Here is a 26,567-nt window from a genome sequence, read left to right on the forward strand (position 1 = left end):
TCCCAGCCTTTTCTTACCAGCAGAGCTACACCACCCCCACCTCTTCCTTCCCTCTCCTTCCTCATAACATAATAGTCCTGTGGGAACACTGCATTTGTTATCGTTTTCGTGATCTTTGTGTGTGTGTGTGTGTGTGTGTGTGTGTGTGTGTGTGTGTGTGTGTGTGTGTGTGTGTGTGTGTGTGTGTGTGTGTGTGTGGTGTGTGTGTGTGTGGTGTGTGTGTGTGTGTGTGTGTGTGTGTGTGTACTCACCTAGTTGTGCTTGCGGGGGTTGAGCTTTGGCTCTTTGGTCCCGCCTCTCAACCGTCAATCAACAGGTGTATAGGTTCCTGAGCCTATTGGGCTCTATCATATCTACACTTGAAACTGTGTATGGAGTCAGCCTCCACCACATTGCTTCCTAATGCATTCCATTTGTCAACCACTCTGACACTAAAAAAGTTCTTTCTAATATCTCTGTGGCTCATTTGGGCACTCAGTTTCCACCTGTGTCCCCTTGTGCGTGTTCCCCTTGTGTTAAATAGACTGTCTTTATCTACCCTATCAATCCCCTTCAGAATCTTGAATGTGGTGATCATGTCCCCCCTAACTCTTCTGTCTTCCAGCGAAGTGAGGTTTAATTCCTGTAGTCTCTCCTCGTAGCTCATACCTCTCAGCTCGGGTACTAGTCTGGTGGCAAACCTTTGAACCTTTTCCAGTTTAGTCTTATCCTTGACTAGATATGGACTCCATGCTGGAGCCGCATACTCCAGGATTGGTCTGACATATGTGGTATATAATGTTCTGAAAGATTCCTTACACAAGTTTCTAAAGGCCGTTCTTATGTTAGCCAACCTGGCATATGCTGCTGATGTTATCCTCTTGATATGAGCTTCAGGGGACAGGTCTGGCGTGATATCAACCCCCAGGTCTTTCTCTCTCTGACTCTTGAAGTATTTCATCTCCCAAGTGATACCTTGTATCTGGTGTCTTGCTTCCTACCCCTATCTTCATTACATTACATTTGCTTGGGTTAAACTCTAACATCCATTTGTTCGACCATTCCTGCAGCTTGTCCAGGTCTTCTTGAAGCCTCAAGCTGTCCTCCTCTCTCTTAATCCTTCTCATAATTTTGGCGTCGTCAGCAAACATTGAGAGGAATGAGTCTATACCCTCTGGGAGATCATTTACGTATATCAGAAACAGGATAGGTCCAAGCACAGAGCCCTGTGGGACTCCACTGGTGACTTCACCCCATTCTGAGGTCTCACCCCCTCACTGTAACTCTCTGCTTCCTATTGCTTAGGTACTCCCTTATCCATTGGAGCGCCCTACCCGTTACTCCTGCCTGTTTCTCCAGCTTATGCATCAACCTTTTATGGGGTACTGTGTCAAAGGCTTTCCGACACAATTAGGCGATTACTAATTGTGTGTGTGTGTGTGTGTGTGTGTGTGTGTGTGTGTGTGTGTGTACTCACCTAATTGTGCTTGCGGGGGTTGAGCTTTGGCTCTTTGGGCCCGCCTCTCAACTATCAATCAACTGGTGTACAGATTCCTGAGCCTACTGGGCTCTATCATATTTACATTTAAAACTGTGTATGGAGTCAGCCTCCTTCACATCATCTGTGTGTGTGTGTACTCGCCTAGTTGTGATTGCGGGGGATGAGCTCTGGTTCTTTGGTCAACACACACACACACACACACACACACACACACACACACACACACACACACACACACACGCACGCACGCACGCACGCACGCACGCTGCCTGTCCCCGACAAAAAAAAAAATATTAAATAACTGAAGCAGCCCCAGACAGAACAACCCAGTATCCACGAACACATCATATCCAAGTCAACACCTCAGAGATGCACTCACCATAACACCACAGCTTTGTTGTCCACTCGTAAAGCGCAGGTGGCTCTCATCGGCACTACGTACTAGGCAGGTGTTTAGTGTAGGCCTACAAGTTACAGCCTAATGGGGGCAGCTACGCTAAATTATCTAACTACTGACTCACCAGCCATGAGATTAACATAGATAAACATCAAAACAAAACTAATAATGTTGAAATCAGGACACATTAACATCAGCCAACTCAAGCGATGTTTAAATACACTCAGATCAACATCGGGTGAGACTAGTGATGATGATATACACGGAGATTAAGATCACTCTCAACTACTGGTGTTCAGATATACTCAACATAAGAGGGGTTGTGGTAGTCTGAACACCGGGTCTACGTCCTCACTAGCGACACACACTACTGGCTGATGTTGTGGACTCTACGTTGGCTCAAGGTCCCCACCACCTCGCTTTAGTCAAAGTCTCCCAGGCTGCAGCATCCATTATCCACGTTTATATGACGCCTATGCACGATTGCACGACCCATATCCACGTCTGTATGACGCATTGCCACGTTTGCATAGTCTATGTCCAGGTTTGCATTTTGAAGTTTCCAATTGACTTTGAAGAGTGGTCAAGGTAATATGTTATTGTTAAAAGTTCTTATCGTAACATAGTGGCATTTGGTGTTGCCATGGACGAAAATACCCCCTCCCCCCAAAAAAAAAGTTTGTTCCTACAATTTTTTTTATTTATTTAATAGAGCAGGAAAAAGAAGGCAACAACCAAGCCTAAACTTTCCTAGGCCTACTATAGCACATATGTAGTAAAATAGGCCTTAAATAGTGTATTTTAGATATTGTTTTTAGGCCTCGGCCAAGTTAGGTTTATAGCTACTGTTCCACTTGTTGGTATGCTATTATTGCTCCAATAGTACAATGTTTTGTAGAACATTACATATCTTTATTTCATTTATGCTAATAACACAACGTAACTTTTGTTCCTGGTCAGTAACTTATTTCATGATTATGCCCAACAATTTATAACAACAAATGTCTATTATTCCCTTCAAACTTTGCTTTTGTGGCCATTTTGTTCATAGGAGTTATAGGCAATATTACTTTTGGAGGGTGGATTATGTTGTCATTGTTCCACATCCACTCTGGTACAGGTGTTTTTAAAAGTGGCAATAACTGTAAAATTACTTAAATTGATTGAAAATGAACATCTGGTATTCTCAGGATGCTCAGCAGTTGTATATTTTAGAAGAAAATATACACAATTAATATTTATTTATTAATAAATAATATTTCTTCTACGATATATAGTGAATTATATTTATCCAAAAAGATAAATTTTCAAAATAGCTCCAAATTACCATAACATCCCCAATCACAGACTCTACTAAACTGCTCGTCTAGGGAGACACTTGACCAGGGCATGGGGAAAATAGAGCATCAAGGGAAAAATTATGCTCAACTCTCACTGGAGACGAGTTCGTTTAGGGAAATCTCTCTCTTGGTTTCCTATTCTCCCTTCCCCTGGCCAAGGAGACTGTCAACATCAGCAGTCTTCCTTCTTAATACGCTTTCTCTGGCCAGGAGGGGACCATTAGCGTTACCACCTCTTCTCTCCTTTCTAATATGTCGTGGGACCTTCTTCCTAACTTGACGCGGGGGACCTTCTTCCTAACTTGACGCGGGGGACCTTCTTCCTAACTTGACGCGGGGGACCTTCTTCCTAACTTGACGCGGGGGACCTTCTTCCTAAGTTGACGCGGGGGACCTTCTTCCTAACATGACGCAGGGGACCTTCTTCCTAACTTGACGCGGGGGACCTTCCTAACTTGACGCGTGGGACTTTCTTCCTAACTATACGCGTGGGACTTTCTTCCTAACATGACGCGGGGGACCTTCTTCCTAACTTGACGCGGGGGACCTTCTTCCTAACTTGACGCAGGGGACCTTCTTCCTAACTTGACGCGGGGGACCTTCTTCCTAACATGACGCGGGGGACCTTCTTCCTAAGTTGACGCGGGGGACCTTCCTAACATGACGTGGGGACCTTGAGCCCAGCGGGAGGCCCAGCCAAGCAGACCAACAAACACAGGAAGTCTTACCGTCCAGAAACTTTTATTCCTCGGCTGGGGAAGAGGGCAGACAAAACAAAAGAACATCATTAGACACGTCTTCACGAACCTTGTAAGTAAACATGAGGGAGTTATCGGGTGACATGAAGAGGTGACATTACACATGGTGCTTGTCAGTAGACATAGGGCTCGGGCTGACATGAGAAATTATGTGAAGATATGGTCACATGAAGTCACATAATATGTACATACAAACCTTATGAGTAAACCTACATAGTCCGAGTCAGTTTTTAGCTCTCATGAGTCGTATTGAGTAAACAGGAGAATAATTACACACGAGGCATAAGATTGGACACGAAGATTCTCAGGAGACATAATTCCTTGAGTAAACCTCAGACACATGACCAAACATACGAGGTTCTGATCAAGCTTGGAGTCCTGAGATAATCTTAGTTACATTACACAACCAGCACACAGCAAGCAGGAAGCCACTCTACATAGCACATGCAGTGGTCAGTATAGGTTTACAATGCTACTAGTGCACCCCATCCTCATAATGAAAGGCCAAATGCTCATTAAATCCAGTTTGTAAGTAACTATCAAAAGAAGGCACCAAGCCGGGGGAGGCTATGTAGCACCATCCAATGTGAGAGATATTCAAAAGGGGCTAAATATCACTAAGGATGCCAATACGAGAACAAAAGCTCATAAGACGAACAGCATCGAACGTATCTTATTCACCAAGGATTCTATCAAGGTACAAGTGACTGCGAGGGACGGTCGGGAAGCAAGACACACGCTCGTCCTGGTAGTCAAGACATTCAACAAGGATATGCACAACTGTAAGAGAGACAATGCAGTTTGAACAATAAGGAGCAGGGTGGCGCTCCACTAAGTGTCCGTGAGTTAAACGTGTACGGCCAATACATAACCTCGCCATAGCCATTTCCTCCCACCGGTTACGGTGGTAGAAGGAAGGCCACGGGGGACATGCTGACTTTACGAGCATGCAGCTTGTTACCAGAAACAGAAGACCGGCGATCCTGCCAATGGGTATAGATTGGGGAATGAATAACTGGGTAGAAGTTGAAATAAGGAACATCTTTGCGGGAAATGGGACAGTGCAGATAGCCTCCATGGCAGCATCTGGACGTTCATTGAAGAAAACACCAATATGGCTGGGAACCCAGCATAACTCGGCTGTCTTAAATCTGCTGGAGATAAGAAATGGCCAATATTGAATTTCGACGACCACAGGATGGACAGGATTATAGAACTCCAGAGCCACGAGGGCACTACGAGAGTCGGCACGATGGCGAGAAAGCAGTTGACGAAGAGCATACAAAATTGCATAAAGTTTTGCCGTGACGATGTCAGTCTCCGGAGGCAGGCGACACATATAGGCATAGTTAGGAAATACAATGAAGTAGCTTACACTGATGGCAGATTTAGACCCATCTGTGAAGACGGAGATGGAGTGGGAGTATGAAAAAAAGTGAGCAAAGAAAAGCGTTTCAGAACTGTAGGAGGGATAAAAGCTTTAGTTATGCAGGTCAAAGTTCTACAAAACTTACGAAGAGGGACCCTCCATGGAGGGGCAAGGATATATAACAACACGAGGAGAAACATTGTAACAAACTGAGAACCTTGCAAGCATACAGACAGGAGAAGGTGCTGAAAGGGAACAGGGCTCACAAGAGGGGTAATCGTCAATGTACGACATAAGCGAGAGCGAGGGGTGTTGCAGGGACCGCGCAAAGTAGCGAAGACAGTAGCGTTCACAGCAATATACAATCACGGCGATGCTGGTTTCAACATACAGGCTTTGGTTAGGGGTCGAACGAAAAGTACCAGAGCTAAGACGGAGCCCAGTATGGTGAAGAGCATCAAGCCGAAGAAGGGTGGAGGAAGAGGCAGATGAGTAAGCAGGACAGTCATAATCGAGTTTAGACAGCACAGGAGAGGAATGTAAAGGGAGGAGCATGCGCCTATCAACTTCCCAGGAAGAATGTGACAAGACCTTACATAAGTTAAGGGCCTTAAAGCATTCAACTCGGAGGTAAGAGATATGGGGTGACCAAGACAAACGAGTGTCAAAGATTAACTCCAGAAGTTTAGCAGAATCCTTATACAGAAGAGGATTACCATAAAGCAACAGAGGATGTCGAAGAACGACCTGCTTTTGAGTAAAGGTCATAGCACAAGTCTTAGCTGAAGAAAACTTGAAGCCATGATTGGTGGCCCAAGACGACACGACATCAATCTCAAGTTGAAGTCACCGTTGTAGGAAAGGCGAGTCATCACCTTGACAGCAGAGGGTAAGATCGTCAACATAAAGAGAGGAGATAATGTCAGTCGGAAGGGAGGAATGAAGACCATTGAAGGCAACCAGTAAAGAGTAGTGCTCAGGACACTACCTTGGGATACACCTTTGTATTGCCGAAAAGAGGCAAAGAGTGGGGCACCAAGCCTCATTCGAAAGGAATGACTAGAGGAAGCTTGGAGGAAGAGAGGGAGATTACCACGAAGGCCAAAAGAACAGAGTTGGAGCAGAATATCGTATCTCCAGGTTGTGTCATATGCCTTTTCCAGGTCAAAACGGACAGCAACCACGGAAGTCTTCACAGGAAAGGTAGTACGAATATAGACCTCCAAGTTCATAATTAGTCGTGCTGCGACACTTGTGAAAGCCAAATTTAAGGGGAGAGGTGGTGACAGTGTTTCAAGAACCACATCAGACGGACATTGACCATACGTTCAAAGAGTTTGCAGAAAACTCGTGAAAGCAATGGGGTGGAAGTCTTTAGGGGATGAACCTAAAGAACCAGGTTTCCAAATAGGAAGAACAACCGCCTCACGACAGTCCCCAGGATATTCAGTAAATACTGAAACGTACATGAAGGGAGATGGCAAAGTATCTCAATGAATATCATCTGAGCCTGCCTCCGTAGATCCACAGAGGGACAGGGCAGACTGGAGTTCAGAGAGACAATCATTATGGAAAGCTGAAGACGAGTGCGAAAATCTAACGGACAAGATACAAGAAGGGGCTTACGAGTATGGAAAGGAGGAGGAAGATGATAACTGGAGCTAACATTCGAAAAAGTGTGAACCGAGTTTGGTCACGACTGACACCGGATCCGCCACAAAAGAACAAAGGAGGTGAAGGCAAGACATCTGGAAAAAACTTACCCTCTATCTTGCGAATTTTCTTCCAGATCAGATGCAGAGGAGTGTCAGATGTAATGGTGAAAACGAAAGATCTCCAACCCTCACACTTAGCCATACGGATGGCCCTATGGGCCACTGCACTCAATCTCCGAAACAAAAAAGAATCGGCGTCCGTCGGCGACGGTGTTACTTCCATGGACACCTTACTGCAGACAGCCTGAGCACAGTCTGCGTTCCACCAGGGAGGGATGCCCTGGGAGGTAGAGCAAGGAACAGAGCAGAGGGCAGCATAAAAAAAAGTGTCGTGAAAAAGGACGAGGGCTCCGGGGAGAGGCAAATCAGAGAGGTCAGAAAGAGTAGTGAGTAAGGTGAAGAGGTTCCAGTCAGCCTTGGCAAACTGCCACCTAGGGAAGGAGAGGAGAGGGTGAAAAGAGAAAAAGGTGACAAGGATGGGGAAATGGTCAATGTTATGGAGGTCATCAATAACCCACCAGGTGAAGTCCAAATAAAGAGAAGATGAGTAGAAAGAAAGATCAAGACAGGAAAGGGTGTGAATGCAGGAGTCAACATGAGTGGGTTCACCAGAATTCAGAAGAGACAGAGAAGAGAGGACAAATGGTTCAAGAAGGCAGCCCCAGGTGTTTGTCAGAACATTCCCCAGAGGGTATGCTGACATTTAAAATTACCCAATAGGAGTACAGGCTCTGGTAAGGCGTCCAACAGGTGTTTAAGAGCAGGAAGAGAAAGTGGGAGATTTGGGGGGAAGATAAATGGAACAAACTGGATATCATTTACTCACAAAGATACGGGCCACAGAACACTGAATGTACGACTGAAAAAGTAGGGGGACGAGGGGAATATCATGATGGATCAAGAGAAAAGTAGAGTTATGGGCCCCATCAAAAGCTGGCGGGGAAGAGAGAAAGGAATAACCACAGAAACGACAAGTGCCAAGCATCGGCTACTGGAGACCAATGCAAAGTGGTGAAAACTGCATGATCAGATGTTGAAGTTCATGGAAGATGGCATGTAAACCACAAATATTCCATTGAAGAACAGACAGACAAAAGAGGGAGAACAGAAACATAACAAGGGAGAAACAAAGGCAAAGAACACAGACTAATTAATATCAGGATCAGAATCAGTGAAATCGGGTACGAGGCACTGGCAACGCTAGCAAAGATAATGGAGGCAAGGGAGCAGGAGGACGGACCAGAGGTGGACTGGCAGAGTCCAGAGTGGGACGAGGCATCGGAGAGGGGTGGTCAAGGGAATTGGGGGCAAGAAGGACAAAAATAGGAAAGTGCACCGGATCAAGGGCAGCATCCAAGAGAGGATCAAGGCCCAATGGAACCTCCATAGCAGAGACTGATGTGACTGCCACTGAACTGGGAAAGGGAGCAGGAATAGTGTTGGAGTCAGAAGGTGAGGTATATAGTAAAGCTGCCTTACCCGCTGAGGGGGAAGGAGGAGAGGAGCCAGGCTTATGTTTCTGACTTAGAGAAACAGGTGTACCATTAGCAATGTATCGGGCGACAGTTTCAACAGGAGGAGAACATGAACGGATAATGACCCAAACAGACAGGCGACGAGGAGGGCCAAGAGACAGAGGGAAAGGCTGAGAATGATGAGTGGAGCAAGAAGGGGGAGAGGGTACAGGAGCCAAGAAAGACCAGGAAGGAAGGAAACACCAGACAGAGAACTAGGTGGAAGAGCCGCTAGCCCAAAATGCAAATGATCAGCCGAGAAGGTAGTGGAGGTGTCAGGGTCCAAGGCCTGGAAACGGTTGCAAAACCGAGAAAGCAGGAGAGGGAGAGGAGAAGGGGAAAGCAACACACAAGCATAAGACATGCCAGAGAAAGAGGGATGACAGCAAACCTGTCGTCTTGCCTCAGGAAAGGACAAATGATCACAATGTTTCAAATTGAGGATGGCTTCCTCAAATTTGTACTGCACACATACGTGGGTGGGCGTCACCACAATTAATGCAAAGAGCTTGGAAAGAAGGGCACTCTGTCTTAGAATGACCCGAGGATCCTTACAAGGGGCATAGACACCTCACTTGTGCACCTGAAGAGACCATGCCCAAATCTTCAGCACCTGCATCAAAGTCGAGGAGAGGGATTGTACTACTGAATGGAGCATCTAACACAAGCAAGAATTATGGAAGACAGGAGAGACCTACTATCAAAAGTGAGCTTCACAACGCAAACAGGCTGATGACCACCACCATGAGGGGGTCGAGTCAACTTGTCTATCTGGAGGATAGAACATTTGATAATTACTTAATTGGAGGATAGAATGGCCTCAAGGATATATTTAATATCCTCGTGGCAGTCTTTCCAGTTCCCTGTCACCAGTCACAACATGGTGCAGGAGAAGAACTGTGCCAAATGCTGGCATTCAACCAGGCATTTTTGGAGATCCGAACAGGGGTTCTCCTTAATGCAGGACAACGAAGCCAAGCAGGCAGCCGCTTCCTAAGAAGGGGCTGCAACAACACGTGTACCAGTATGGGTGGGATTAAAAAATGACAGGGTATCCACCGAATCAACGAGGTGTTTATGGAGAAATAAATCATCAGGACGAGTAGGGTCAACATGACTGAGATCAAAATACTTAATCTACATAGCAGGACCAAATAAAGCCTGGAAAGTATTAAATTGGGAAGGAATCATGCGAGTGTGGAGGTGACAGCACCAAGCATACCTGGAAAGAGAAGGGGTAAGGGTGCGAGCGCAGGAGAGGTGCTCGCGTAAAAAGCACAGCTATTACAATGAGAGACGGAGCCACGCCAGGTGATGAGGTGGTCAACCACTGGGGGCTCAACCCCACCACAGAGGTTTGAGGGGAGTAGAGATAGTCAGTCAGTAGAGTCAAAGAAGCAGCTTGGTCAGGGCCCAAAGTAGCCTTCCAGCACAGTCCAACTCGAGGACCTGGTCGCTCACCCCACGAGTCAGAGAAGTTAAAGGAGGGTCAGGAAAAGTCATAAAAACGAACAGGAAAACATTCATCCACGAATAACTCCCAATACCCACCATGGAGCCACAATTAGAAGATGGGACACCCGACAAGCTGGGGTTTAATCGCAGGGGTGCATCATGGATATACGTTACTTAAGCGTCAACTTAAGACCCGTCAGTCCATCGAGATTGGCTCAGCAACGAAGGCAAAGTATGACAATAAAAGTATCGCCGTCGCTCGACAACGTCGGGTACCTCAGTTCTACAAGTGAGAGAGTGCGCTCCTTCCCAAACACCCGGCGTCCAAACAAAGACGACAACAAAGAACATTCAAGAATGCCAAAAAAAAGTCGGCAGGAAGGGAACAATTTGAAAGGAGAGTAGGTGGGGAGCAAAAACGAAACATGAAGAGGAATAAGCTAGCAATAGGAATAAGCCAGCAAAATTGGAGAAGACAGCAGCAGGAGCATAAGGCTTCAAAAGGACAGAGGACAAGCTGTCCCAAAGAGCATTGCACCCTGGCAGCCGCTCACCAAGCCCCTTCACGATGGCAAGGGGCTGGAAAGGGAGTCGAGGGGGGATGGGGGCAGTTTATAAATTAAAATTACTTTACTCACGACTCACAACTGACAAATACTTCTCGAACTATGCTTCGATGACATTCTCTTTTCGAATCGCGCCTGAGTGAATGATTTACAAATGCAAATAATTGCCAATTGAACCCAAACACTTAAGCTAACCTAATATAGTCCTAACTATACATAATGTTAATTTATATACGAGAAAATATGAGATTTTCCATGTGGTATTTTCCACATGGAAAATACAAGTCACCTGCTTCATGGACGAGTATAGACTGAAGCACTGTCTGAGAAATGCTCAATCGTCATCAGCTGAGCAGTGTGTAAACTGGGGTGCCATTCATAAGCGGGGTTTAACAGCTGGATTAACGAGCATATGGCCTTTGTTTACAAGACCAGGTCGTTACGCAACCCATCCTGAACCTATGCATGTCCATGCAATTGCCTTCCCCAAAGAGGCCTTCATAAATTTTAAAGAACTGTACAATCAAAATAAATATTTTATCATATGTAAATGATTATTATTATATATTCAAATTGTGTGTACAATTAGGCATAGGTTAAATTTTTGGGATGTACGTTGGTGAAGAATCTGTAACGATGTGATTTGAACAGAGAGATGAAGCAAACTTGGAACAAATTTCTAATGTCACCAGTTGAGTCTTGTGTAAATCGATTTTCATTTATAAACGGGATTAGGAGGCGGGATTAATATGCATTTGACCCTTGTTTATGAGGACGAGCTAACTAGTGTGGCTTGTCCATCTCGAGTCATCAACGAGAGGTCCAGAATGGTATTCGCTTCCCAAGTTTCATAAATGGATTTAGCAACTAGACAAGAGACAAGCATCTAGACAACACAAACGTAGCAGGTTTAGGCGAAACTTACGGGTAATCTTGCTTGTAATCTTACTTGAGATAATAAAAGACTAAGCTGAACCTCTGGTTGGCCATTTTATAAAGATCCGTAAGAGATTTGTCTTACAGCATGTTTCCCTTGCATATTTCCAAGCCTAAAAGCTTGATTTAAGTACGTTGTAACAAATCATGCAATGGATTTGTGCGCGGTAGTGTGGCTGAGAGATGCGAAGTGTGTCCTTGCAACACAGTGACTTTATGGATACAGTATGTTGTTTCATGTGTGTGGCCGAGAGATGCGAACACAACACTTTCAGCATATAAAACCACTCGTTGCAATAGAGTGGTTTTAGATGGTGAGTGTGATGTTATAGAGGGCACTTGGAGAGCTGTTTAAGTAGGGGAAAGGTGTGTGTGTGTGTGTGTGAAGATGTGTGGTAGTTCCTGTGGTGGTGGGTAGTTCACAATGGTCGTGGTGTAGGTAGAGCGGGGGCGCAGAGCGAGCGTGAGGGCCGTAGAGCGAGCGTGAGGGCCGTAGAGCGAGCGTGAGGGCCGTAGAGCGAGCGTGAGGGCCGTAGAGCGAGGGCATAGAGCGAGTGTGAGCGGGCGTAGAGCGAGTGTGAGCGGGCGTAGAGCGAGTGTGAGCGGGCGTAGAGCGAGTGTGAGCGGGCGTAGAGCGAGTGTGAGCGGGCGTAGAGCGAGTGTGAGCGGGCGTAGAGCGAGTGTGAGCGGGCGTAGAGCGAGTGTGAGCGGGCGTAGAGCGAGTGTGAGCGGGCGTAGAGCGAGTGTGAGCGGGCGTAGAGCGAGTGTGAGCGGGCGTAGAGCGAGTGTGAGCGGGCGTAGAGCGAGTGTGAGCGGGCGTAGAGCGAGTGTGAGCGGGCGTAGAGCGAGTGTGAGCGGGCGTAGAGCGAGTGTGAGCGGGCGTAGAGCGAGTGTGAGCGGGCGTAGAGCGAGTGTGAGCGGGCGTAGAGCGAGTGTGAGCGGGCGTAGAGCGAGTGTGAGCGGGCGTAGAGCGAGTGTGAGCGGGCGTAGAGCGAGTGTGAGCGGGCGTAGAGCGAGTGTGAGCGGGCGTAGAGCGAGTGTGAGCGGGCGTAGAGCGAGTGTGAGCGGGCGTAGAGCGAGTGTGAGCGGGCGTAGAGCGAGTGTGAGCGGGCGTAGAGCGAGTGTGAGCGGGCGTAGAGCGAGTGTGAGCGGGCGTAGAGCGAGTGTGAGCGGGCGTAGAGCGAGTGTGAGCGGGCGTAGAGCGAGTGTGAGCGGGCGTAGAGCGAGTGTGAGCGGGCGTAGAGCGAGTGTGAGCGGGCGTAGAGCGAGTGTGAGCGGGCGTAGAGCGAGTGTGAGCGGGCGTAGAGCGAGTGTGAGCGGGCGTAGAGCGAGTGTGAGCGGGCGTAGAGCGAGTGTGAGCGGGCGTAGAGCGAGTGTGAGCGGGCGTAGAGCGAGTGTGAGCGGGCGTAGAGCGAGTGTGAGCGGGCGTAGAGCGAGTGTGAGCGGGCGTAGAGCGAGTGTGAGCGGGCGTAGAGCGAGTGTGAGCGGGCGTAGAGCGAGTGTGAGCGGGCGTAGAGCGAGTGTGAGCGGGCGTAGAGCGAGTGTGAGCGGGCGTAGAGCGAGTGTGAGCGGGCGTAGAGCGAGTGTGAGCGGGCGTAGAGCGAGTGTGAGCGGGCGTAGAGCGAGTGTGAGCGGGCGTAGAGCGAGTGTGAGCGGGCGTAGAGCGAGTGTGAGCGGGCGTAGAGCGAGTGTGAGCGGGCGTAGAGCGAGTGTGAGCGGGCGTAGAGCGAGTGTGAGCGGGCGTAGAGCGAGTGTGAGCGGGCGTAGAGCGAGTGTGAGCGGGCGTAGAGCGAGTGTGAGCGGGCGTAGAGCGAGTGTGAGCGGGCGTAGAGCGAGTGTGAGCGGGCGTAGAGCGAGTGTGAGCGGGCGTAGAGCGAGTGTGAGCGGGCGTAGAGCGAGTGTGAGCGGGCGTAGAGCGAGTGTGAGCGGGCGTAGAGCGAGTGTGAGCGGGCGTAGAGCGAGTGTGAGCGGGCGTAGAGCGAGTGTGAGCGGGCGTAGAGCGAGTGTGAGCGGGCGTAGAGCGAGTGTGAGCGGGCGTAGAGCGAGTGTGAGCGGGCGTAGAGCGAGTGTGAGCGGGCGTAGAGCGAGTGTGAGCGGGCGTAGAGCGAGTGTGAGCGGGCGTAGAGCGAGTGTGAGCGGGCGTAGAGCGAGTGTGAGCGGGCGTAGAGCGAGTGTGAGCGGGCGTAGAGCGAGTGTGAGCGGGCGTAGAGCGAGTGTGAGCGGGCGTAGAGCGAGTGTGAGCGGGCGTAGAGCGAGTGTGAGCGGGCGTAGAGCGAGTGTGAGGGGGCGTAGAGCGAGTGTGAGGGGGCGTAGAGCGAGTGTGAGCGGGCGTAGAGCGAGTGTGAGCGGGCGTAGAGCGAGTGTGAGGGGGCGTAGAGCGAGTGTGAGGGGGCGTAGAGCGAGTGTGAGGGGGGCATAGAGCGAGTGTGAGGGGGGCGTAGAGCGAGTGTGAGGGGGGCGTAGAGCGAGTGTGAGCGGGCGTAGAGCGAGTGTGAGGGGGCATAGAGCGAGTGTGAGGGGGCATAGAGCGAGTGTGAGGGGGCATAGAGCGAGTGTGAGGGGGCATAGAGCGAGTGTGAGGGGGCATAGAGCGAGTGTGAGGGGGCATAGAGCGAGTGTGAGGGGGCATAGAGCGAGTGTGAGGGGGCATAGAGCGAGTGTGAGGGGGCATAGAGCGAGTGTGAGGGGGCATAGAGCGAGTGTGAGGGGGCATAGAGCGAGTGTGAGGGGGCATAGAGCGAGTGTGAGGGGGCATAGAGCGAGTGTGAGGGGGCATAGAGCGAGTGTGAGGGGGCATAGAGCGAGTGTGAGGGGGCATAGAGCGAGTGTGAGGGGGCATAGAGTGAATGTGAGGGCGTAGAGGGACTCACCTTCATGATCAGGTCATCATCGTGCAGCTTATTGGTGTACATTACGCGCCCCGCCTGCCAGTCCTCCATCACGTTCTTCACCTCCTCCCGCTCCGGGTCAATGAGTCGCACCGCCGTCACGTTCGAACCCCCGTACTTGAAGTCCTCCAGGTTTACCAGGTGCAGGTCCTGGGGGAGAGAGTGACAGTCACCAGGTGCAGGTCCTGGGGGAGAGAGGGACAGTCACCAGGTGCAGGTCCTGGGGGAGAGAGGGACAGTCACCAGGTGCAGGTCCTGGGGGAGAGAGGGACAGTCACCAGGTGCAGGTCCTGGGGGAGAGGGGGACAGTCACCAGGTGCAGGTCCTGGGGGAGAGAGGGACAGTCACCAGGTGCAGGTCCTGGGGGAGAGAGTGACAGTCACCAGGTGCAGGTCCTGGGGGAGAGAGGGACAGTCACCAGGTGCAGGTCCTGGGGGAGAGAGGGACAGTCACCAGGTGCAGGTCCTGGGGGAGAGAGGGACAGTCACCAGGTGCAGGTCCTGGGGGAGAGGGGGACAGTCACCAGGTGCAGGTCCTGGGGGAGAGGGGGACAGTCGCCAGGTGCAGGTCCTGGGGGAGAGGGGGACAGTCACCAGGTGCAGGTCCTGGGGGAGAGAGTGACAGTCACCAGGTGCAGGTCCTGGGGGAGAGGGGGACAGTCACCAGGTGCAGGTCCTGGGGGAGAGAGGGGCAGTCACCAGGTGCAGGTCCTGGGGGAGAGAGGGGCAGTCACCAGGTGCAGGTCCTGGGGGAGAGGGGGACAGTCACCAGGTGCAGGTCCTGGGGGAGAGGGGGACAGTCACCAGGTGCAGGTCCTGGGGGAGAGGGGGACAGTCACCAGGTGCAGGTCCTGGGGGAGAGGGGGACAGTCACCAGGTGCAGGTCCTGGGGGAGAGGGGGGACAGTCACCAGGTGCAGGTCCTGGGGGAGAGGGGGACAGTCACCAGGTGCAGGTCCTGGGGGAGAGGGGGACAGTCACCAGGTGCAGGTCCTGGGGGAGAGAGTGACAGTCACCAGGTGCAGGTCCTGGGGGAGAGTGTGACAGTCACCAGGTGCAGGTCCTGGGGGAGAGGGGGACAGTCACCAGGTGCAGGTCCTGGGGGAGAGAGTGACAGTCACCAGGTGCAGGTCCTGGGGGAGAGGGGGACAGTCACCAGGTGCAGGTCCTGGGGGAGAGGGGGACAGTCACCAGGTGCAGGTCCTGGGGGAGAGGGGGACAGTCACCAGGTGCAGGTCCTGGGGGAGAGGGGGACAGTCACCAGGTGCAGGTCCTGGGGGAGAGGGAGACAGTCACCAGGTGCAGGTCCTGGGGGAGAGGGGGACAGTCACCAGGTGCAGGTCCTGGGGGAGAGGGGGACAGTCACCAGGTGCAGGTCCTGGGGGGGAGGGGGACAGTCACCAGGTGCAGGTCCTGGGGGAGAGGGGGACAGTTACCAGGTGCAGGTCCTGGGGGAGAGGGGGACAGTCACCAGGTGCAGGTCCTGGGGGAGAGGGGGACAGTCACCAGGTGCAGGTCCTGGGGGAGAGGGGGACAGTCACCAGGTGCAGGTCCTGGGGGAGAGGGGGACAGTCACCAGGTGCAGGTCCTGGGGGAGAGGGGGACAGTCACCAGGTGCAGGTCCTGGGGGAGAGGGGGACAGTCACCAGGTGCAGGTCCTGGGGGAGAGGGGGACAGTCACCAGGTGCAGGTCCTGGGGGAGAGGGGGACAGTCACCAGATGCAAGTCCTGGGGGAGAGGGGGACAGTCACCAGGTGCAGGTCCTGGGGGAGAGGGGGACAGTCACCAGGTGCAGGTCCTGGGGGAGAGAGGCAGTCACCAGGTGCAGGTCCTGGGGGAGAGGGGAACAGTCACCAGGTGCAGGTCCTGGGGGAGAGGGGGACAGTCACCAGGTGCAGGTCCTGGGGGAGAGAGGGACAGTCACCAGGTGCAGGTCCTGGATACACCAAGCCCAGTTTTTACTACTATTTTGACTGGACGAAAGTAAGTAAGTAATTATCAAAAGAAGGCACCAAACCGGGAAGGCTATGTAGCACCATCAAATGCGCAAAATAATCAGAAGGCGTTAAATATCACCAAGGATGCCAATACGAGAACAAAAACGCATAAGGCGAACGATATCAAAAGTATCCGAGTCACCAAGAATTCTATCGAGGGACAGGTGACCGCGAGGGGCGGTCGGAAAGCAAGACACACGCTCGTCCTGGAAGTCAGGACATTCAAGAAGGACATGCACGACCGTAAGAGGGACAATGCAACTAGGACAATAAGGAGCAGGGCGGCGCTCCATCAAGTGACCATGGGTTAAGCGAGTATGGCCAATACGCAACCTCGCCAGAGCTGTTTCCCACCGCCGGTTACGGTGGAAGGAGGACAGCCACGAGGAAACACAACATTTAAGAGTACGTAGCTTGTTACCAGTAACAGACAACCAAGAAGCCTGCCAACGGGTAAGGACTGAGGAATGGATAACCGGGTAAAAGTCGGAATACGGAATGCCTTTACGAGAGATGGGACAAGAGCGGACAGCTTCCTTGGTGGCAGCATCCGCACGCTCATTTAAAGACACACCAATATGGCTGGGAACCCAACAAAACTCAACCGACTTAAATTTACTGTGAACAAGAAACAGCCAATGCTGGATCTCGACAACTACTGGATGAACCGGATTAAAAGACCCGAGAGCCATGAGGGCACTACGAGAGTCAACAACAACTACAAAGGAAGACTGACAACGAGAAAGCAGGAGACGAAGAGCATAGAGAATAGCATAAAGTTCCGCTGTAAAGATGCTAGTCTCCGGAGGTAAGCGACACATATAAGTGCGATCAGGAAAAACAACAGAGTAGCCAACACCGTCCGCTGACTTAGACCCATCGGTGAAGACAGAAACGGAGCGTGAGTGAGAAGAAAAGTGCTCGAGGAAAAGGCGTTTTAGAACTGTAGGAGGGGTAAAAGCTTTAGTGATACGGGTCAAGGATGTACAAAACCGCGGAAGAGGGACCCTCCACGGGGGCAAAGAAGGAACAACACGAGGAGAAACATCATAAATACGAACAGAAAGAGAATCCTGTAGGTGAGATAACCGGACAGAAAGAGGGAGGTGGTGAAGAGGAACAGGAACCGCAGGAGGGGTAAAAGTTAAAGCATGACAGAGGCGAGAGGAAGGATGTTGCAAGGACCGCGCAAGATAGCGAAGACAGTAGCGATCACGGCGGTCTTGGAGAGACAGGAAGCCATTGTCAACATACAAGCTAAAGACGGGAGTCGAACAAAAGGCACCAGAACTGAGGCGCAACCCAGTATGGTGCAAAGCATCAAGACAGCGAAGAGTAGAAGGAGAAGCAGACGAGTAAGCAGGGCAACCATAATCGAGCTTAGACAGGACGAGAGAGGAATGTAAAGCAAGGAGAGTGCGCCTATCTGCCCCCCAAGAAGTATGGGACAAGACCCAAAGGAGGGTAAGGGCCTTAGAGCACTCAACACGGAGGTAAGAGATATGGGGAGACCAAGACAAACGAGTGTCAAGGAATAACCCCAAAAGCTTCGCAGAATCTTTGTACTCAAGGGGATGACCATACAGTGACAAAGAGGGACGAAGAACGACCCGTTTCCGTGTAAGTCATGGCACAAGTCTTAGAAATAGAGAACTTGAAGCCATGATCGGTGGCCCAAGACGACACGGCATCAATTGCAAGTTGAAGCCGGCGCTGAGGTAGAGGCGAATCATCATCCTGACAGCAAAGGGTAAGATCATCGACATAGAGGGCGGAGAAGACACCAGAAGGAAGAGAGGAAAGAAGACCATTGAGGGCAACCAGAAATAGAGTAGTGCTCAGAACACTACCCTGGGGCACACCTTCGTATTGCTGAAAAGAGGCAGAGAGAGCGGTACCAAGGCGCACCCGAAAGGAACGACGAGAGAGGAAGCTGCGGAGAAAGAGAGGGAGATGACTACGAAAGCCAAAAGAATGAAGTTGAGATAGGATATGATAACGCCAAGTGGTGTCGTAAGCCTTTTCCAGGTCAAAAAGGACGGCAACAACGGAGGTCTTCGCAGCAAAAGCAGTACGAATATAGACCTCCAAGTTCACCAGGACATCTGTCGTGCTGTGGCACTTGCGGAAACCAAATTGAGAAGGGGAGAGGAGGTGATGGTGTTCCAGGAACCACATCAGACGAACGTTAACCATACGTTCAAAGAGTTTGCAGACACAACTTGTGAGAGCAATAGGGCGAAAGTCCTTAGGGGAAGTACCCAGAGACCCCGGTTTGCGAACAGGGAGGACAACGGCATCGAGCCAGTCCTCAGGGACTGACGACGACTCCCAGATCCGATTATACAGACTCAGTAAATACCGAGACGTGCACGGAGGGAGATGGCGAAGCATCTCATAATGAATACCATCGGAGCCCGCCGCCGTAGAACCGCAGAGGGCCAGGGCAGAACGAAGTTCAGAGAGAGAGAAGGGATCATTATAGGGAAGCTGAAGATGAGTGCAGAAATCTAAAGGACGAGACTCAAGGACAGGTTTACGAAGAAGGAAAGATCGGGGAAGATGAAGACCAGAGCTAACAGAAGAAAAGTGGGAACTCAGTTCGGAAGCGACCTGCAATGGGTCCGCCACAAGAGTGTCATGGAGGTGAAGGACCGGTGAAACATCGGGAACGAACTTACCCGCTATCTTGCGGATACGCTTCCAGATCTGGGTCAGAGGGGTTTCGGACGTAATTGTTGAGACATAAGATGCCCAACATTCACGTTTAGCTGTACGGATGGCCCTACGGGCCACCGCACTCGCTTTCTGAAAGAAAAGAAAAGAATCAGACGTCTGCCATCGGCGGTGCCTCTTCCAGGCTGCACGCTTACAGCGGACAGCCCGAGCACAGTCCGCATTCCACCATTGAACGCACTTCCGTGGACCCCGAGAGGAAGAGCGAGGAATAGAGCGGAGGGCAGCGTTGAAGACAGTGTCATGAAAAAGGAGGAGAGCGCGAGAGAGAGAGGCAGAAGGGAGAGGTCAGAGAGAGCAGCACTGAGGGTAAACAGGGTCCAGTCCGCCTTAGCAAACTGCCACCTAGGGAAAGAGAGGGAAGGGCGAAAAGAGAAAAAGGAAACAAGGATGGGGAAATGATCACTTCCATGGAGGTCATCAAGAACCTGCCACGTGAAATCTAAGTAAAGAGAAGAAGAGCAGAGAGAAAGATCAAGACAAGAAAGGGTGCGAGTCCGAGAGTCCAAATGAGTGGGCTCACCAGAATTCAGAAGAGACAGGGAAGAAGAGAGGAGAAACGGCTCAAGAAGGCGACCCCGGGTATTCGTCAGAACGTCACCCCAAAGAGAATGACGACAATTGAAGTCACCCAGCAGGAGCACAGGCTCCGACAAGGAGTCTAGGTGGTGTTTCAAATCAGGAAGAGAGAGCGGGACACTCGGGGGGAGATAATTGGAACAAACTGTGTACCATTTCCCCACAAAGACACAAGCAGCAGAACAATGGAGAGGCGAAGGAAAAAGTAAAGGAACAAAGGGAACATCAGCACGAATCAAGAGAGCAGAAGAATTAGAAACCCCAGCAACGGCTGGGGGGGGGGGAGAGAAAGGAATAGCCACGAAAACGACCAGGATGAGCACCAAGCATCGGCTCCTGGAGACAGACACAAAGGGGCGAAAACCGCAAAATCAGAAGTTGGAGTTCGAGGAAATTGGCGTAATAACCTCGAACGTTCCATTGAAGAATGGACAACGACGAGAAGAGAAAGGACAAAAACAGAGAACAAGAAAGAAACAAAGGCGAAAGAGCAACAGAGTACATTAAAGAATATCAGGGTCGGGATCAGGGTCAGCAAAGTCAGGGTTAGGGGGCATGGGTAAACTGAGCAAAGACGGAGGGAAGGAAACGGGAGAACAGATCAGAGGTGGGTGGGCGGGGTACGGAGGAGGAGGAGGAAGAGGAGGAGACAACTGAGAGGAGCAGTCAAGGACAGCAGCAGGAAGAGGGGGAGTAGAAAGAGGGGAGCGCACCCCAGCAAGAGCAGCAACCGAAAGGGAAGCAGAGGCTAAAGAAACCTCCATAGCAGGAACAGGGGGCGCAATCACTGAAACGGGAGGGGAAGGAGCAACAGAGCCAGAAGTAGGAGCTGAGGAAGAAAGCGAAGCCTTCTTACCCGCCGGGGAGGAGGAAGGAGAGGAGCCAGGCTTACGCTTCTGACTTAAAGAGACTGGTGTCCCAGCAACTACGTACCGGGCAACGGATTCCAGTGTCTCAACAGGAGAAGCTGAACGAGAGCACACACGACGGCCGTTAGGAGAGCGATGGACATCCGCCTGCACCGACAGGCGGCGGGGAGAGCCGGAGGGAAACCCCTCGGGACAGAACACAAAGGGACAGAGGAGGGGGCAGTGGGCGTATCAGGGTCCAAGGCCCGGAAACGGTTGTGAGTCTGAGGAAGGGGGAAGGACGAGGAGAGGAAGAGCGCAACATGCGAGCATAAGAGATGTTAGTATAAGGTGGGAGCCGGCGAACCTGGCGCCTCGCCTCAGGAAAAGATAAACGCTCCCGGTGCTTCAGGTTGAGGACGGCTGCCTCAAGCTTGTAATGGACACAGGCACGGGAGAAGGTAGGATGGGCCTCACCGCAGTTGAGGCAGCGAGCTTGGGGAGAAGTGCACTCCGACTTAGAGTGACCTTCACCCCCACACAAAGGACAGAGCGAGAGAGTCCCAGAGCAGCGGAGTGCACCATGCCCAAACCTCCAGCACTTGTTACAAAGTCGAGGAGAAGGAATATACTCCTGGACAGAGCACCTAGCACCAGCAAGAATGACAGAGGATGGAAGGGTCCTACCATCAAAGGTGATCTTCACAACGCGAAGGGGTTGACGGCGACGACCACGAGGGGGACGAGTAAACGAGTCAACCTGGAGGACAGAATGGCCTTGGGCATCAAGGATATGCCGAATATCATCGTGGCAATCCTGCAGATTCCGAACACCGGTTGCAACATGGGGTGGGAGAATAGTGCCAACACTGGCATTCATCTGAACGTTCTTGGAGACCCGAACAGGGATCTCGCCAAGGCAAGATACGGCAGCCAAGCGGGAAGCTGCATCCTGAGAAGGAGCAGCAACGACACGTGTACCGAGACGAGTGGGGTTGAAAGTAACAGACGCATCCACGGAATCTACAAGATGCCGATGGAGGGAGAAATCGTCAGGAGGCGCAGAATCAAGAGGGAGATCAAAGTATTTGGCCCATGAAGCAGGACCAAACAAGGCCTGATACACATCAGCACGGGAAGGAATCGAGCGAGTGCGGCTGGGGCGCGAAAGGCGTTGAGAACCCCTAGAGAGAGAGGGGTCAAAAGGCGCAGTAGTCACAACGAGAGACTTAGCCGCACCAGGGGACGAAGTGGTCACCACCGGGGGCTGGAGGCTCGACCCAACCACAGAGGAGGGAGGGGAGCTGGGGTAAGAAGTCAGGACGGTCAAAGGAGGAGCAAGGTCGGGGCCCAACGCAGCGGGAGCTACAGAGCCTGGTCTTCCAATACAGGCCGACTCGGGGGCTTGGCCGCCCACCCCACGAGCCTGAGAGGGTACAACGGAAACATTCAACGACATAGAGACGAAGAGAAAGAAATTCATCCACGAAAGTGCCCCCATACCCACCATGGAGCCACAATTAGAGGCAGGACACCCAACATGAAGCTACCACCGATCATGCCGGGGGCTCCCTAGGGGTGCGTCGTGAGTATACGCCCCACAAACGCCACCTTAAGAACCGTCAGTCCGTCGAGATCGGGTTCAGCGACGAAAAGGGGATTGACAATAAAAGGTTCCCCTCGCTCGAGACGTTGGGTACTACAGTTCTACGGGTGCAAGAGTATGCCTCCTCAAGCACCCGGGCGTCAAAATAGAAGAAGTCCAAAGAAATAATCCAAAACAAGCAAAAGGTCGGCAGGAAACGACAAGCAGATAGGAGAAGAGGGGGGAGAAAAACGAAACATAAGGAAATAGAAAAGCGATCCGGCACAATTAGAGAAGACAGCAGCAGGAGTGCAAAGCCAGAAAAGGACAGAGGACTGCCCCACGGAGCATCACACTCCGGCAGCCGTCCACCAAGCCCCCTCACGACGCCAACGGGCCGGATGGGGAGGGGGGACTAGATGAAAGACTCGCCTTCCTTAATCACCATTCAGTCACTGACCATTTTCCGGCACCATTTGCTAATTCAGCTAAACAACAACAATAATACAGAGAGTAATCACACTAACGTGAAGTATCAATGAGAATATCCATAGGAGCCATGATGAGGATTCGAACCTATGTGCTGGGTGTTGCTAGGCACACGACCTAGACAACTAGGCCACGACGTAGTCAAAAGGATTGGGTTACGGTATCGACCCCTTCATTGGAGCATGGAGTGGCGATTTCGGCGCCATCTATAGGTCGGCACCTCAGTTTCCCTGATATTAGACACTACCTGGACAACGCCATCTGTTGGTGGTGGCGTGGTAGCGATAAATGGCTCTGGTTTTTTGTTCAAGTTAGCAAGAGAGGTCGATGTGGATGACCTCTGGTGGATGATATATCAAGATCATCGCCATTTGTTGTGCTTCAGAGCATAATGTCACCTCCCTAGTGAATGTTACCTCATGGTTTCCCAGGTGTCCTGTCTCATTAATGATGTTTTTGTGTCCACAGAGGTGAAGTGTGGAGGCAGTTGTACTGAGGAAGGCGGTTTACCTTGGGCAGTCCACGAACTCGTAGCCTGGTCTTGCAAGAAGACTCAGTAAGCCACCGTCGATCTGAGCAGTGTGTTAGCTGCTAATATATGCAGTGTTAGTGAAGATCGGCGTACCCCAGGATTGGCTATTTAAGGGTTACGGTGATATGCCTATAGTGAAGTGCTGCTAGCAAGCTGCTAGAGGCTACTGCTGAGGGGTTAGCTACCCCTGTGAGTTTGTTTGAGACCCCTGTCAGCGTGTTGCTGAAGCCCGCTGCCAGTGAGTAGCTGGAGAGCGAAGGAGGGGTGTGGGCACTTCGTTAGACTGTGGGGGTGGACTGGCCCACGTAAAAGGTGAACTCGCCAGTGTTGTCCAGTACAAGTGGATAGGGTACTGGGATTAGAGGTGATAAACCATGGACTTTATGAACACTGCAAACGCATTTGTCCTGCGGGAAAGTGACACTATTGTACATAAGTGTAGAAATAATCTATTTATATATATTTTATTGGTGAAGGTGAATATATTAGTGAAAGGAATTGAGTATTATTGATTCCCCCCCCACCTTATTCTTTATTGCACTATACAGCCAGTTCTTGAAAGCATACTACCGACTTATGGAACATACTACCGGACTACCATACTACCATATATGGAACATACTACCGGGTTCCAAGGGGTTGTCATAGCCAGGGGGTGGTAATGGGGGACGAGCTCCCATGACCTATGAAATGCTCCTATACGGCATGCGTCTCCAATAGCCTCTGACAACCAAGTCCAACTCCTGGCCTGCTCGGGTGGCTTAGTCTTTAAGTCCGGCGGAACTGCTTTTACCGACAGGAGGAGGGGCGAGGGCGTGCCTCTGGCGCCTTAAAACCAGCTGCTCCGGGTAGATGGGACTCGATAGCCTGGGAAGGCAGCCCATCTAGGGGAAGGAAAACCCTAATTTTAAACCTCCGCTGCCTTGCGGCCATACCCCTTTTTTGGGAAAGGCTTCAGGAGTCAACCTCGAGGAAAAATCCGGAGTTGGAGCCCCCAAGGCTCCAACGTCCGGTTGTTGACGTCGACCTCGTTCTGGCAGCTCCTGCGACGTTGCTGGAACCATGTGTATTGGCATTTGCTTTTGTATTGGATAATTTCAGCAACGTGGAGAGGGGGGGACCTGCTGCATGGGTAACAGCTTCTCCTCCTATCTACCTACCCAGGCTTTGCGAACTGTCAGGGCGCAACTCCATAGTCTTTAGACTGAAGGATGCCTACTACTACCGACTTGGGATCCGATACTATAGAAGAGGTTATAACATCAAGAACCCAGTTACTGGTCCATAGTGGCCGTAACAGATTGCAACCTGGGGTACTACTGAATCCCTTGAGGGTTCCTGAGGCTTCCACTGAAGCCAGTCCCTGGTTTGGCGTCATCCTGGACACCAGGATACTATGCCATTACACACACTATACCAGTAGAGGTGGTATACCACTAGAGTAACTATACCAGTAGAGGAAGTGGCAGAGGGCGGTGGAGGCGACGGTGGGATGCAGGTGAGGGAGTCATGTGTCGAGGACAGAGCCAGGACACATAAGGGCCCGCCAGGGGGGACACATAAGGGCCCTCCAGGGGACCACCAATCTTCACTAGCCACACTGCCCTCCGCGCTACTCCCATAAACTTTCCCTCCGTACTTTTAACCCATTTTCCAACCTAGTTTCTGTGAAGCTATTTACTTTATTAAATTATTAAACAATGTTCAAATTACACCCGGCGTAGCCCCATAAGGCAGATGCGTGACACCAGGCAGAGTGGAAGGGAAAGGAACTATGATTGATTGATGAAGATTAAGCCACCCAAAAGGTGGCACGGGCATGAATAGCCCGAAAGTGGTGGCCCTTTTGAGCCATTACCAGTATCAAGAGCTGATACTGGAGATCTGTGGAGGTGCGACTGCACCCTGAGTGATGGGAGATGTCTCCCGTGAGGAACTATGAGGTGAAAGCATGACTATATAGCACTGGGAAGGGGTCTCCTTATCTTGAGGTTATCTTGACATGATTTCGGGGCTTTTTTTTAGTGTCCCCGCGGCCCGGTCTCCGACCAGGCCTCTACCCCCAGGAAGCAGCCCGTGACAGCTGACTAACACCCAGGTACCTATTTAACTGCTAGGTAACAGGGGCATAGGGTGAAAGAAACTCTGCCCATTGTTTCTCGCCGGCGCCTGGGATCAAACCCAAGACCACAGGATCACAAGTCCAGCGTGCTGTCCGCTCGGCCGACCGGCTCCCTGGGGTGGGGGGATAAGGATTTGGGATGGGACGTTGGGAAAGGAATGGTGCCCAACCACTTGGACGGTCGGGGATTGAACGCCGACCTGCACGGAGAGAGACCGTCACTCTACCGTTCACCCAAAGTTGTTAGGGGAGACAGAGGAGAACACGGCCACACAGTAACCTAAGACACTTCTAGAAATGCTTCATTGAATCTCATTTTGACTAATTCTAGACATTGATTCATTGATGGGAAATGTTGTCAACAGACCAGGGATGGAAATATGGTGCTACCTCTCGCCATGTATGGTAGGGGTAGTGTCGTGTTTACCACAGATGTAAACAATGTGCCACAACAAACCACAGATGTAAACAATGTGTCACAATAAACCACAGATGTAAACAATGTGTCACAATAAACCACAGATGTAAATGTGCCACAACAAACCACAGATGTAAACTATGTGTCAGAGGCAACGAATGTGCCACAACGTTCCAGCAACAAAGGTGCCACAACGTTCCAGCAACAAAGGTGCCACAACGTTCCAGCAACAAAGGTGCCACAACGTTCCAGCAACAAAGACGCCACAACGTTCCAGCAACAAAGACGCCACAACGTTCCAGCAACAAAGACGCCACAACGTTCCAGCAACAAAGACGCCACAACGTTCCAGCAACAAAGACGCCACAACGTTCCAGCAACAAAGACGCCACAACGTTCCAGCAACAAAGACGCCACAACGTTCCAGCAACAAAGACGCCACAACGTTCCAGCAACAAAGACGCCACAACGTTCCAGCAACAAAGACGCCACAACGTTCCAGCAACAAAGACGCCACAACGTTCCAGCAACAAAGACGCCACAACGTTCCAGCAACAAAGACGCCACAACGTTCCAGCAACAAAGATGCCACAACGTTCCAGCAACAAAGACGCCACAACGTTCCAGCAACAAAGAAGCCACAACGTTCCAGCAACAAATGTGCCACAACGTTCCAGCAACAAAGGTGCCACAACGTTCCAGCAACAAAGGTGCCACAACGTTCCAGCAACAAAGACGCCACAACGTTCCAGCAACAAAGACGCCACAACGTTCCAGCAACAAAGACGCCACAACGTTCCAGCAACAAAGAAGCCACAACGTTCCAGCAACAAAGAAGCCACAAC

At 51.2% G+C, this 26,567-nt stretch overlaps 1 protein-coding gene across 4 annotated transcripts in view; it reads right to left on the reverse strand.

The window, feature by feature from the left end:
- LOC123755291 (glutamate receptor ionotropic, kainate 2) overlaps nucleotides 1–26,567 on the reverse strand; it is a gene marked incomplete at its 5' end in the record, with an annotated part of 203,733 nt that overhangs the window by 174,407 nt on the left and 2,759 nt on the right. For 3 of the 4 annotated variants that reach the window (XR_011229217.1, XM_069327921.1, XM_069327920.1), the window contains 2 exon segments: nucleotides 3,946–3,969; nucleotides 14,401–14,568. Coding sequence is in view for 3 of the 4 variants with exons in the window: in XM_069327921.1 (XP_069184022.1) it covers nucleotides 3,946–3,969; nucleotides 14,401–14,568 (192 nt within the window). 4 annotated transcript variants of the gene reach the window in all.

The sequence above is a fragment of the Procambarus clarkii genome, chromosome 20 (assembly GCF_040958095.1).
Source record: "Procambarus clarkii isolate CNS0578487 chromosome 20, FALCON_Pclarkii_2.0, whole genome shotgun sequence".
Classification (NCBI taxonomy): Eukaryota; Metazoa; Arthropoda; class Malacostraca; order Decapoda; family Cambaridae; genus Procambarus; species Procambarus clarkii.